The following is a 13,381-nucleotide window of genomic DNA, read 5'->3' on the forward strand; positions in this document are numbered from 1 at the left end:
GAGAGCGGGTTGTCTATTATATCTATGGTCTACATGTTGGTTTCCTTTTCTTCTTCTTTATCCCCATGTGGAAATCATGAAGCTATTATATACCCCTAAGAAGTCATACATCCAATATAAGATAATACAGAGTGATGGAAAAAAAAATAGTACAGAGGAGGTGTATAAAATCTTAGGCCTTGGCTTCATCCAAGTATCCCCCGCGCTTGAGGCTCTCTTGGAAGAGATCCCTACAACGCACCCTACTTCCGAGCCTAGCACAAAGTAGGAACGCACCGCTAAGCTTCCTATGAAGGCTATACGTCTCTTCGGGCGGCGGCGCAAGCCTCTCCCTGAGCATGACGGGGATGAAGCTCTTGACGCGCTCAGTAATAGTTTGATCCGAGAAGTCGTACAGCTCGGGCGCAGACTCGAGGAAAGGTTCCGCCAAGGTCAAGACGGAGCCAATATGCGCATCTAGCATAGTCTTGCTCTCGTGGCCCGTAAGGTACCCAAGGTCCTCCGACAGCTCCTTGACCTTGCCTCGATCTGTCCGCGAAGCAGCAGCAAGGAGGCGAACGTAGTGGTCGACGAAATTCTTAGGATATTCCCTCGAGGCGCCAAAGTCGAGCAACTCAAGCTTGTTGTTTTCCGGGTTGTACAGGAAGTTGGTCCAGTTGGGATCCGTCTGCATGAAGTGGAACTCCGTGATCTCGCGAAGACAGAGTCGCAGAATCTGCGTGCCGATCCAGTCCTTTTGCTCTTGCGTGAAGGTGGCTATCCGAGTGACGGCAGATCCCTGCATGAAGTCCATCGTTATCACCTGCTTGCCCGAGGCTTCGAGGTGCACGTCGGGGACGAGGAAGACGTTTTCCTCGCCGGCCATGAGTTCCTTGAACCGTTTGAGGCATTGGGCTTCGCGCTCGTAGTCGCATTCCCAGCCGAGCTCGGTTCGCGCGTTGTCGATGGTCTTTTCGAGGTAGAGGCCCTTAGGTAGTAGTTTCGTGGCGGTCAGGAGAATCCCGAGATTATCTAAGTCGGAGTTGATGGAGTCCGCTACGCCGGGGAATTGGATCTTGACGGCTACGGGCTTTCCGGACTTGAGCGTCGCCTTGTGGACCTGTCCGATGGATGCCGCAGCAATGGGCGTCTCCTCAAACTCTTCGAATAAATCCCTCCAGTTCTCTCCCAGGTTAGACACCAGGACCTTGTCCCTCTGGTACGACGGCATGTAATCTGCCCTGTCCTGCACCCTTTGGAGCACCTCCTGGATCGGGCCCGGTAGCATCTTTGAGTCCTGGAAACTCATCATCTGGCCCATCTTCAATGCGGCGCCTCGCATGCGTGAGAGTTTGGCGACGAGGCGCTCCATGTTGCCTGGGCTCAGCATGACCGAGCCTTCACCCCCGCCTCCGATAGCTCGCGTGAGGCTCTCAGTGAGGGCTCCCCCGATCATGCCAGCTGCTAGGCCGCTATAATTCCATATTCGGCTCAGCCGCGTAGCTGGGACCTTGGATTCTCGGAGGACGTATGCACGGCCTTGAAGTGGATTTGGTTTGGGGACCTGATCATTAGCGACTGAAGGTTTAGGTGGGAGGGTCGCGGTCGTCTCCGGTTGCGGAGAGGGTGGGAAGACCTCTGGTTGAGGTTTAGGAGTTTCAGCAATGGGAGTGGTTTCTATAGATGGTGTTTCCGGTTGGGGCGACGAGGCTGCTTGTGTTACCTCTGGTTGAGCGGTGGGCACTTCATCGACATGGGTGGTTTCAGCTACAGGCGTCGTCTTCGTAACTGTTTCGTTCACAGCCTTGTGTAGTGGTGCTGAACTGGGCAAGTCCGCCCACGGTGCTGGATACTGAACGGCAGGTCTAGGCCGAGCGGCCTTTTGAGCTCCGGCTTTGCCTAGCGACCCCAAAATCTTCGAGCCCTGGCTAGTCCTAAACACATTGATATCGATCTCTGGCGGGACATCGTCATGCTCTCCTCCAATCCTCTTCTCTTCCTGAAATCCTCCTCTACGGAGTGGCTCCTGACCCTTCGCCGCAGAAACAACTGGGTTAAGCGGTGAATGCACCTCGGCGCCCGTAGAGACCGGGAATGTCGCGCCCGTCTTATGCTTAAGCTGGGACAACACGCTTCCAGACCCCAGAGAGCTTATTGCTGCACCTTCGCCACGATGAGGCACATTCAGTGTCTGAGCATGGGATGTATGCACTACTGCGGGCTTCTGCACCTCTGGCGCCGGCTCGACCGGCTCATCCACCTTCGTGACTGGCTCTGCGTCTGGCTGTTCCCCAGTCGGCGCTGTATCGGACGCTGTCGTTTCCGTTGTCGTCTGGTCGTGTGGAGCACGGGGGGGTTGCCCCCGGACACTAGCAATGCCAATGCCTGAAGTCCGACTCAGCGCATCGAGTTGGCGCGCTCGGAGGGCTGCGTGGTGAGAGGCGACGGATCGAGTCGCGGAGATTACCGCTGCCAGGTCGACAGCGAAGTCGGCGAACCTCATCGGTGCGGTGTTTGTGGCCGTCGGTGAGGGTGCATTCTTAGACCCTCGTAACCGTGAAGAGTGGAGGGCCGGTGTAAGTGGGCAATGTAGTTTTACTTCACAATTCTTTGTTCTTGAGATGGAATGTTGCACCGTGGATAAATTTCTGGAGAGCTTCGTTGAAGTTTTCGCTACAAGGATAATAGCTTCTCAAGACTCGCTTATTATATATGCATGTATCTAAAAGACAATCACCCCACCCATCCCACTTATTTCCAACTCCGCTTGCGCCTGGATATCAATGCTGTATTTTTACCGTCCGTTTAATTCTCATAATCCATTCATTTTGTAAATAAAAAAAGAGCAATGTGTTCAGCTTGGCTTCGGAGTTGATTTCAACTGTGAGCCTCTTGTCCTCATTGGTGTGGAGGATCCAAATGGACTCGAAGCACCCCTGGGGGTAGCATTGCCAACACGGTTGAGCAGGCGCTGAGCTGCAGGAGTAAGACCCCCAGAGACCCGTGGGCTAGACGGGAACTTCGGAACAGGGACTCTCTCAGCCTTGCCCGTGAAACCGTTCCTTGATGACTCACGCCTCGACTGCGCGATCCGCTCGACCATCTTGTGGTGGAGAGCCTCGCGCTTTCTCTTTTCTTGAATCTTGAAAGGGTTGGGTGTTGCGTCTCCCGGTCCTAGGTCTATCACCGGTATAGACCGCTCGGGTACGGCTGGCTCGTCTTCGTCGTCAACGAACTTATAGCCGTTAACCCTCGGCGTCTCATCACCACCCGTAAGAACGCTGTCCGTCTGAAATGCCTCCCGCACTTCTCCGTTCACAGCATCTCGAACGGCCGAAAGCGTGGGAGATAGTGGTCTCGGTGGTATAATAGGAAGCGGCACTCTCGTATTCTCGTAAACGACTCGTTTCGTAGATGCAATCTCTGCCATCTGCACGGGGTTCTTATAATCGTCATCGACTCCATCAGGGATGAACATTAGGGCGTTTTTCGGTTTCGCGTTCCAGCTATCGGGCCGTGCAGGTCTGTTATCCGAGTTCGTGATCTCCTTCTTGCCCTCAATGAGTAGGCGCTCCTTGATTTCTCGCTGCTTGAGCATCTGTTTTGAAGGAAGCTTGTTCTCGTTCCATATCCAGCTATTGCTGTCAGCACGCTTCTGGTTCTGCTTATCCACGAGCTTATAAAAGCTCTCATTGTCCTCGCTAGTGTAGGTAGCCTGAAATTTGCCCAGGCTGACGTTGGTGTTGATTTCCGTCTTTCGTTCAATAATCGTCTCCACAACGGAAACAGGAGTGTCGCTTCCGTAGACCGAAGGCGTCCTCCCGCCGGCTGTCGTGGATGGCGCAGGCGTCGCGCGCCTGGCGGGAGTGAGAGCCTCGCGTAGTCGCCGATCGGCGTTCAATATCCATGACTTGTCCCTAGATTCGAGCGCATCGAGGTATTCCTGCTGGGCTTCCGTCTCTTGTAGGCCGGGGAAGAAATCGCGAGCGATGATTTTGGAAAGCGCTTCGGTGTAGGAGTCTTCGTCAATGACTTTCTTCGGTCGCTTGACGCGTTTGACCTGCGGTGGCGGAGGCATCAACTCCATGTCATTCCGCTTGCGCACCAATGCCATCGAGTTAGATGGAGAAGTCATCTTTATCTAGATAAAGAAGACATCGATTGTGTTGCAAGAAGAGGACTGATGTAGAAGCCTGAAAATGGACAGGCAAATAGGCTTCCAGGAGCCAGGTTTTGTTTTGATGTTGGTGTGGATGGAAATGGATGGATCTTGATCGATGTACGAAGTAGATATATGAAGAATGATCACTTATCAAGGGCCCCACTGAAAAAAGATAATCAGCCAAGAGAGTCAAAAGACATGGGGAGATGTACTTAGTACATACAAACAGGTACCTCAATACACACTATATCCCTCTCGGATTATTATCAGCTATACATTATGACATGTACGTGGGGTCCGGAGTTAACAAACTGAATGTTCCAGTTACTAAAATACAATGTACCCTTTCTTACTGCAGCCTTGTTGACGGGAGGCAAAAAAGAGAAACTATCAATCAATCATTGATGCTAGCCTTTGGTTGTTGTTGCCGCCGCTGCAAACCCCACACATTCCAGAACATCCTCTCTTTTAAACTCTCTTGCCCACAGACCTATTTTTCTGTACCCCCTTCTTTCGCTGCCTCTCTCTCCATACTGTTGAAATCCTCACGTCCCCTTCTTCGTTATTCTCACCCATATCTGCTTCATTTTCTGTGTCGCAGACCTTTAAAATTATATTCGAATCTACCCCTCCTCCCAGTCCTTCTTCTTTCTTCAGCCGCATTCGGCCTCTGAAATCCAAGATGACCACTGCTGAAGAGCAAGCGATACAACACAAGAATGCTGGAAATAAGGCATTCGCAGCACACGACTGGCCAAAAGCTGTCGAGTGCTATACAAAGGCTATAGAACTGAACGACAAGGAGCCCACCTTCTTCTCCAACCGAGCGCAGGTATGCAGCCCAGCGCCCAATGTTGCCCCGCCTTGTTTGCAGCCTCGCGGTAACTAACCAGCCGTCTTCCCCCCCAACAGGCAAACATCAAGTCCGAAGCGTACGGTTATGCGATTGCCGATGCGACGAAGGCGATTGAACTCAACCCAAAGTTCATCAAGGTCCGTTCCATTCCCGTTTGCGATATTCAAATCCCGACCTCTGGTAGCCCACGTGCTCATTTTCCATAGGCGTACTTCCGGAGAGGCCTTGCCTACGCTGCCATTCTAAAGCCCAAGGATGCGCTTAAGGACTTTAAACAATGCGTCAAGCTCGACCCGAGTAACAAAGATGCCAAGTTGAAGCTCTCGGAATGCCAGAAGATTGTGCGCCAATTAGACTTCTTCGCCGCCATTGAGGTCGGTGAAGAGCCATCTGCGGCCGAGGGGCTCGACCTCGAGTCCATGGTAGTAGAACCCGGATACGACGGTGTACGACTGGGCGACGAGATGACGCAAGAGTTTATCGACGATATGACGGAGCGATTCAAGAACGGAAAGAAGATCCACAGGAAATATGTCTACCAAATCGTCATTGCTGTGAAGAAGCTTTTGTACGATGAGCCGACAATGGTAGAGATGGAGATTCCAGACGATGTCAAGCTAACAATCTGTGGAGATACTCATGGTTCGTGCATTTCCCCGGGTCTCAGCTCGTGCAACATCCCTGGGACCCCCGTTCGCCTATTATGTTACTAATTGACCGCACTTAGGCCAATACTTCGATTTGATGGAGCTGTTTAGGAGAAATGGAACGCCCAGCGACAAGCATTACTACCTGTTTAACGGCGACTTTGTTGACCGGGGATCATGGTCCACGGAAATTGCACTCTTGTTATATGCGAACAAGTGGCTCAGACCCAAGTCGTTCTTCCTTAACCGTGGTAACCACGAGACGGATGATATGAACCGAATTTATGGCTTTGAGGGCGAGTGCAGGGCCAAGTACAACGAGAGGTATGTCATCTTGTGGGATGCGCAGTTGCCCCACCTCGTACCCGTGAATTACCCCTGTACTAACGGCGATTGATTCCAGGGTTTTCAAGCTGTTCTCGGAAAGCTTCTCGGCCTTGCCTCTGGCGACATTGGTCGGCCAGAAGTATCTTGTCCTCCACGGTGGGCTCTTCTCCGACGACAACGTCACCCTGGACGACATCCGCAAGCTCGATAGACATAACCAGCGACAACCTGGCCAGTCTGGTCTCATGATGGAGATGCTGTGGACCGATCCTCAAGATCAGCCTGGTCGCGGACCCAGCAAGAGAGGAGTCGGTCTTCAATTCGGTCCAGACATCACGAAGCGGTTCTGCGAGAAGAATGGATTGGAGGCCGTCATCAGGAGTCACGAAGTTCGTATGGATGGTTATGAGGTGCAACATAACGGCAGGTGTATTACTGGTAAGGACGGACCGCTCAGTCATGACTCAAGTTTCTACGACTTGAACAGTGTTGTGCTAACACGAGACCTGTTTTTCAGTCTTCTCTGCTCCCAGGTATTGCGATGCGACGGAAAACAGGGGCGCTTACATCAACGTTGGCCCTGACTATAAGCTCGAGTTTGAACAATTTGATGCTGTTCCTCATCCTGATATTAAGCCAATGGTAAGTGTTTATTCGAGTACGTTTACCTCACCAGCGGTTTCGACTAACATGAGTTCCAGGCGTACGCACACAGCTCCCTCATGTCATCACTGATGTGAGCCGACACCGCGACATGAGTGTGTGATGAGATTTAGACGTGAAAGTAGGATGCATTTGTTGGATCCAGTTGCATAGAGTTCATCGGCATGGGGGAAGCAGGTATAACGCTACTACCTGCGGTATTCGGCCCAGTTCTGTACAGTGTTAATGCATCTCAACAACCACAAACTAGTTTTGAAATAGGCGTTGGAGATTGTGCAAAGGATTTGGGTGGAAGGGAGGAGATTTGCATCCATCATACCCATGATGAATTTAGAACAGCGAGAATACTTACTTGGAAGGAATCAGATGGTTTTGTAGCCTCATAGCAAATACCAAATTTACAACCCGAGATTTTCCTTCTCTCTTCTCTTCCTCGCTTCTTTTTTTGGAATCCCCGATCTTCTCCTTCAAGACGACCACACCTCCTCCTGGCCATCCCTCCCAACCATACAACCCAACCAATCTGAACACTTCAACAACCGCAACACAACACGTTCGCCCCCATCACTAGTCCCCGACCAAGCCGTAACAGCGGCAGCAAAAGCAGCGAGATCCGGCGCCGGCACGCGAACCCAACAGCGATTCCCCTCCGTCTTGAGCACGTCGACGGATACGGCGCTTCCCGTGTCTCCGAGAAAACGGCTAAGGGCGGAGGCGCAGTAGGAGCGGACCTGGAGGTTGTCGAGGTGGTGGTCTGAGCGGCCGGGGGAGTCGGAGAGGAGCTCGAGATGGGCGTAGGAGAAGGGGGGGTTGCGGATTGTGTGGGTGCGTATTTCGGTTGATTTTTTGGATTTGGGGAGGGGCGCGGAGGTAGTGGTGGTGGTGGGTTGGATGTCTTGCATTGGGGTCGTCATGGTGGGCTGGGTTGGCCGGTTTTACATGCTTTCTCGGATGAGGAGTCGGGGATTTTGATGGGTGGTATCTTTTTTGGGGGAGATGCAGAGCACATGCAACACAAGCTTCGAAGTACTTCAATACTTGGAGAAATGTGATCGATTCAGCCCTGTGGACAGTTAGACCCACTAGAATGACACCACCGGGGGTGTGCTTCAGTGGGTATTTAGCGGGTAAAATTGGCTAGACCAGGCCGAATTGATTGAGCATCTTTCATTTGATAAGCCGCCACCATCAACATTGATAACCCTAGAAATCTCCAAGAGCCGCATTTCGCATTCCAACCTAAGACGACATCTTTCCATCAAGAGAAGCTCTCGAGTTCCGCAAAAAAAGCCACCCGTCCTACGATCACCCGGCCACCATGTCTCAACAAAATTTCGTCACTCCAGGTCAACAGCGCTACCTCCGCGCCTGCATGGTCTGCTCCATCATCATGACCTACAGCGTAAGCGTCCCTTCCCAGAGCCTCGATGATCCCAAGACAGAGTAACAAATACGCTAACGCATGCCTTTCTTTCATCTCTCCAGCGATTCCGCGACGAAGGCTGTCCCAACTGTGAAGAGTTCCTCCACCTCGCCGGTTCCCAAGACCAGATCGAAAGCTGCACCTCGCAAGTCTTCGAGGGTGTGATCACGCTGGCGAACCCGGCGAAGAGCTGGGTCGCGAAGTGGCAACGTCTGGACGGATATGTGCCCGGGCTGTACGCGATTAAGGTGTCGGGGCAGTTACCGGATGATATCAGGCAGATGATTGAGGATGAATATCGGATACAATATATTCCGTGAGTCTTGCTCCCGCGACGAGTAGCGTCGGAGTTGGATGTTGCTAACAAATGCGTGTAGTCGTGATGGAAGTGCTACTGAGGTGGATGCTTGAGGCGGTAGTAGGCGGATCAAGGGACGGAGCAAAACAAGGAAAACCATATACCAAATGCGCGGCGTTACGGGCACAATAGAAAACAGGTGCACATACTATTCGTTTTAAGTTCTATCCATTGTATTCATCAGGGTATCGTAAATAAAACCACGCAATATGAAATCATCGAAGTACATCATGAAATATATCCCATCCGTAAGCCCCCTAAAAGTTCTTCCGCTTCTTAGCAGAAGGCCCACCGAACCCAGAAGACTCCCGCGCCCTCTTCCTCTCCATCTCCTCCTTCATTATCCGTTCCGCCTCGCTCATCTTCTTCGGCTGTTCCGCCATGACTGCCTTCGGTTTGCTCTTCTTTGCTTGCGCAAACACATTCTTGGCCTGCGGCTTAGACGACATCTTCATTGAAAAGCCTCCCAACCCGGCAGGCTTAGTGTCCTTCTTCTCAGATGACTCGGCTGCGTCCTTGCTCTCGGGTGCTTCTCCTTCTTTTGTTGTTCCCAGCGATTCGCTGGTCTTATCCGCAACCTCCGCTTTCGAGTCCTTGCCCGCCGTCTTGGGACCAAACGAAATCTTGAGAGCCTCGCCCTCTGGGAGGCTCAGCTCCTTTTCCTTCGCTTCCGTTTGCTCCTCCTTCCTCTTCGCCGCCTGCGCGGCCTGCGCCCTCCGTATCTGCTCCCGAATCATCCTCGTCTCAAGCTCCTCATCGCCCTGATCCTGCAGCGCCTTCTTCCTCAGCGCCTCCTGTCTCTTGAGCGCTTCGGGGGAGTTATCGATCCACGCGATGTGCAGGCCCTTTTCGGTATCTTCGACTCGGCAGATGCTTTCGCGGCCGAGGTACTTGACGAATTCGGATAGGGAGTTCCATTTTGTCGCGTTCATGTGGATGTGGTCTTTGTTGGCGATGTACTCTTGGTAGAAATGATTCGCGTTGACTTGCTTCTCGCCGTGCGCGGTCTTCAAGAGGCCGATAAAGTCCTTGAGGAGTCTGTCGCTGTAATCTTGGATAAAGGCCTTCGAGTTCTCGCCGACAATGACCATGTTCCGCACATGCGACTCCGACATGCAGTGCATCCTACAGGAAATTCGTTAGTTTGTGTTCAGCATTCAAGGGTGGCGAATAGGCCCGGCAGGCAACAAGACTAGATCGTTGGAGCGATCGATACTTACTTGAATGCATTCGCATCTCGACATGCTTTCTCGCAGACCTGGCAGTACCATCGTAATCGCGTAAGGCCCTTGCTCTTAAGCTTGTTGGAGATGGCTTTGGTCGATCCTGCCTCGGCTCTCCCCATTTTGGAGGTGGGGGACTGGGATGTGGATTGAGATGGTGTGCTCGGCGACGAAGAATGGGGTCAGTTTTCACTCAATACAGTCTCAGATGGATAAAGCGACGTGGAAAGTCGATGCACGGTCGAGAGTAGTGTTTGGAGAGGATATTCTATGAATATTCAACGATAAGAAACATCAAGTTTAGGCACGGCTCTGGTCAGGAATTATCATGTTGAATAATCCAGTCAATTGGTTGCTGACTAATATCGCGGAGAACATTCGAAACTCAACACCATCCGCGAAGGCAAGGAAATTCCCAACTCAGAGACACGAACTCGACCATAGTGGTGATGTATATATGTGTATTACACATTCCCTGATTTGGCTCACAGGGCCCTCCCAGTTCCGACCTTGAAGGAGGCTAAGTGCCCAAGTTGGCAAGAAAAGCGAGGATCAAATAGTGTCCATCGCGAAGAGCCAAATGGTTTTGACAACATGCGAACAAGTTCGACTTCCGATTCCCTTGATTAGTCTCAAGCAGATTGAGAGACCCAAATTCAGGGGCTGGATGATCCCAGAGACCACCAAGGGAAAAAAACAATAATACATGAAGTATAAACAAGTCAGCCGTCTAAGAGGAGAAGCTCGCTGAGAGGCCCATTCCAAGGGATCAGGGGTTATTGCCCGTTGCTTGGCGAGCCGCCGCTTCCTCCACCAACCGGTCAATCACGCTCTGCTGTTCCTCGATCACTTGTCCTTGTCGTCGCACAACCTGCTCCAAATCACTAACCCTTCTGGTCAGGACGGCCATCTCGGACTCATCAATGAGCTTCTGGATAGACTCGTTGGTGCTGTCCTGAGAGTGCAAGTTGGCTGGCATGCCGCCAAGGTTGCCGCCAGTCGGCGAAAGGGGAATGCCGCTCGGTCCGAGATGCGGTGAATCTAGAAAAACGAGGGTTAGCCAGGCTTCAATCTTGTTGCTTTTCACAGCAATGTTGGCGTCGGCCGAGTAATGACGAGAGAAAAAAGCTTACTTACCGTGCTCTATAGAGGGAAGTGGCTGATAGGCGGATGGAGCGGCAATTTCCGTGACCGATCTTTGTCCGGCATCATCCTGTCCTAGATTGCTCGACTGTGGCGAATATCGGCGTCGCTTTCGGGGGCGAAGAGACTCAGTCGGGACGGCAAATAATTGATCAAGGAGACTAGTACCTCGGCGTGCTGAATCCTCATCATAATTGCCTCGCTCGCCTTCCCTGACTCGAGTGTCAAGCATGGTATCGTCGGCAGGCGGAGGGCTAAGGCGCAATGGGTCACGCCTGGCGACTGTATCATAACACGGGGTCCATCGGTCGGCGCGACCACGGGGCCTATAAGAGCTTCCACGAACTTTGACCCACGAATCAGGAGGGTACAAAATTCTATAGGGCTCCCTGTAGGAAATATGGAGCGGCGCACTTCCAGAGGAAGAAGAAGGCCGGGCCGGGCCACCAATACCGACATTCGGGCCGGAGGCACTCAAGAAGCGGCCGGTATTATCCCTCTCCTGCGACGAAGCGCCCCGCGTGGAGGGGAAAGGAGGGGGAGGAGGGTAGTCAGGGTCTCCAGAAGTGAGTAATCGCCATCGCTCATGTGACATGTACCGGTTCTAGAGGTCATGACATTCGGCTGTATACGCAGCAACCGTTTCGGAAGAGCAATATTGGAGCTGAGTCTCGAGGGCCACGTGGGGGCGAAGCCGCCACTTGTCCACGAGCACGGTGAGAATCCCATTATCGTTAATGGGCGCTCTAGAATTGAGGAGGAACTCGACTCGCGCATTGATGTAATAGTCCGCAATCTGCTCGAGGTTAACGTGTCTCTCGAAGCCCAGTCCTCCCGCAACAATGGACCAAAAGCGGGCGGTAGACTCCAAGGCTCGGAAGAAAAGCATGGCGCGAAATAGGGCTACTAGGTTTTGGTACGCCCTACCCTTCGGATCTTTTGGGCATTGTCGGTGTGGAATCTCGTTCATGAGATTACGACAATAGAGGACAGTCTTCGCACTACCCACATTACCCAATGGGTAGGATTGGGACGAGAACCCTGGAAACAGGAAATCACCTGGGCTGTCCGGGATTGCTGATTTCTTCATCATTACTGTGGTGACCTAGATGTAAATTCCTTTTTGGGGGCATGAGGAAATGGTGGAGAAAAGAAGAAGGGTGTGCAGGGAGAAACAAAACAAAGACCTGTCTGTGGAAGGTTGCAAGGGGTTGAAAAAAAAGGTACAAGGCAGAATTTATTCACACGTTCTGAGATTCATCAAGCACTTGACCTAATCTAAAAGAAGACAATGAAAGCAGGTGCAGTTGACCTTCCTTCGCATCTGAGAGTGTGATGGAAGCGGCTACCCGCGCCTAATCGCGTCTTACTCAGCGGACATAGAAAGTTGTTACGCGTTGTCACGTGATTTATTTCAGAAGTGGTCTTGTTGATGGCGCCTTGTTATAAAAATCACATGGGGTATAAGGATATCCTACCACCCAGTAGACTATTTCCACACCATCGCCACCATCTTGACCATATTGCATCCAACTCTTCCGGACCATCACCACCACGAATCGGTTGAACAACATTTTACCGAATTCAAAGTTATCCCATCTCCCCCATTGCCCCCCAGCCATCGGGCGCACTTCCAGAATAACAGACAACCACAATGTCCGAGCGAAAAGTCCTCACAAAATACTACCCAGCGGACTTCGACCCGTCGGAGCTCACGCGCAAGCGAAAGCCCAAAGACAAAGGGCCCAAAATCCAACCTGTGCGCCTAATGGCACCCTTCTCCATGCGATGCACGACCTGTGGCGAATTCATCTACCGCGGCCGCAAGTTTAACGCCAAGAAGGAAACGCCACCCGACGAGCGATACCTAGGCATCCAGATCGTCAGGCTACACATCCGATGCACGCGATGCAGCTCCGAGATCACGTTCCGGACGGATCCCAAAAACAACGACTATGCCATGGTCAAGGGTGCCGTGAGGAACATGGAGCCGTGGCGCGATCGCGCGGCGGAGGAGGAGACGACGGAGCAGAGGCTCGATCGATTGGAGAGGGAGGAGGCCGAGGCGGCGGGCGAAGAAGAAAAGGACGCTATGGCGGAGCTGGAGGCGAAGAATGCCGATGCGAAGAGGGATATGGCGGCCGCTGATGCGTTGGATGCCATTAGGCAGCGGAACGCGAGGATACAGCTTGCGGCGAAGGAGGGGATCGATTTTGCGGATTCGGTTGTGAGGGCGGAGGATGAGGAGAGGGCGAGGCAGGATAGGGAGGACGAGGAGGCGGCGCGGAGGGCGTTTGCTAAGGCGAGGGGAGAGGCAGGTGGGGATTTACTTGGCGGGGTTGTCCTCGAGGAGCTGCCGGTCCTCGAGGAGGATGGTGAGCCGCTTAACGATTCCAACGCCCCTTCTTTAACGACAACATCCGCTGTGTCGTCAAGTTCTACGTCTGTATCTGACCCCTCGATTCCCCCGGCTCCATCGTTCAAGAGGGTAGTCAAGAGGAAGCGGGATCACTCTGCGATGCTGGGCATCAAGAAGAAGAAGCCGCTGGTATGAGCACAATGATGATGATGAGGATAGCGTCTGGGATTATGAACAATTT

At 52.5% G+C, this 13,381-nt stretch overlaps 4 protein-coding genes and 4 pseudogenes across 4 annotated transcripts; 3 read left to right on the forward strand and 5 right to left on the reverse strand.

Annotated features, from left to right (window-relative positions):
- Positions 1–172: 172 nt before the first annotated feature.
- Positions 173–2,482, reverse strand: SAPIO_CDS9566 (annotated as a pseudogene; the record flags this gene model as incomplete).
- A 351-nt stretch (positions 2,483–2,833) lies between these two features.
- Positions 2,834–4,114, reverse strand: SAPIO_CDS9567 (annotated as a pseudogene; the record flags this gene model as incomplete).
- Positions 4,115–4,823: 709 nt separating this feature from the next.
- On the forward strand, positions 4,824–6,711 carry SAPIO_CDS9568 (uncharacterized protein; the record flags this gene model as incomplete). The annotated part of the gene is made up of 7 exons (XM_016790925.1): positions 4,824–4,973; positions 5,054–5,134; positions 5,204–5,639; positions 5,725–5,968; positions 6,048–6,409; positions 6,489–6,613; positions 6,673–6,711. The coding sequence occupies 7 exons, from the start codon at positions 4,824–4,826 to the stop codon at positions 6,709–6,711; spliced, it is 1,437 nt and encodes a 478-aa protein (XP_016639435.1).
- A 390-nt stretch (positions 6,712–7,101) lies between these two features.
- On the reverse strand, positions 7,102–7,548 carry SAPIO_CDS9569 (annotated as a pseudogene; the record flags this gene model as incomplete).
- A 404-nt stretch (positions 7,549–7,952) lies between these two features.
- On the forward strand, positions 7,953–8,468 carry SAPIO_CDS9570 (uncharacterized protein; the record flags this gene model as incomplete). Its single annotated transcript, XM_016790926.1, has 3 exons — positions 7,953–8,036; positions 8,120–8,373; positions 8,435–8,468. 3 exons carry the CDS (start codon positions 7,953–7,955, stop codon positions 8,466–8,468), a joined length of 372 nt encoding a protein of 123 aa, XP_016639436.1.
- Positions 8,469–8,672: 204 nt separating this feature from the next.
- Positions 8,673–9,760, reverse strand: SAPIO_CDS9571 (Zinc finger protein RTS2; the record flags this gene model as incomplete). The annotated part of the gene is made up of 2 exons (XM_016790927.1): positions 8,673–9,540; positions 9,636–9,760. 2 exons carry the CDS (start codon positions 9,758–9,760, stop codon positions 8,673–8,675), a joined length of 993 nt encoding a protein of 330 aa, XP_016639437.1.
- A 647-nt stretch (positions 9,761–10,407) lies between these two features.
- On the reverse strand, positions 10,408–11,670 carry SAPIO_CDS9572 (uncharacterized protein; the record flags this gene model as incomplete). The annotated part of the gene is made up of 3 exons (XM_016790928.1): positions 10,408–10,679; positions 10,776–11,339; positions 11,400–11,670. The coding sequence occupies 3 exons, from the start codon at positions 11,668–11,670 to the stop codon at positions 10,408–10,410; spliced, it is 1,107 nt and encodes a 368-aa protein (XP_016639438.1).
- A 765-nt stretch (positions 11,671–12,435) lies between these two features.
- SAPIO_CDS9573 lies at positions 12,436–13,335 on the forward strand (annotated as a pseudogene; the record flags this gene model as incomplete).
- Between the last annotated feature and the right edge of the window lie 46 nt (positions 13,336–13,381).

This window comes from Scedosporium apiospermum, assembly GCF_000732125.1.
Source record: "Scedosporium apiospermum strain IHEM 14462 chromosome Unknown SEQ_SAPIO_0143, whole genome shotgun sequence".
Taxonomy (NCBI): Eukaryota; Fungi; Ascomycota; class Sordariomycetes; order Microascales; family Microascaceae; genus Scedosporium; species Scedosporium apiospermum.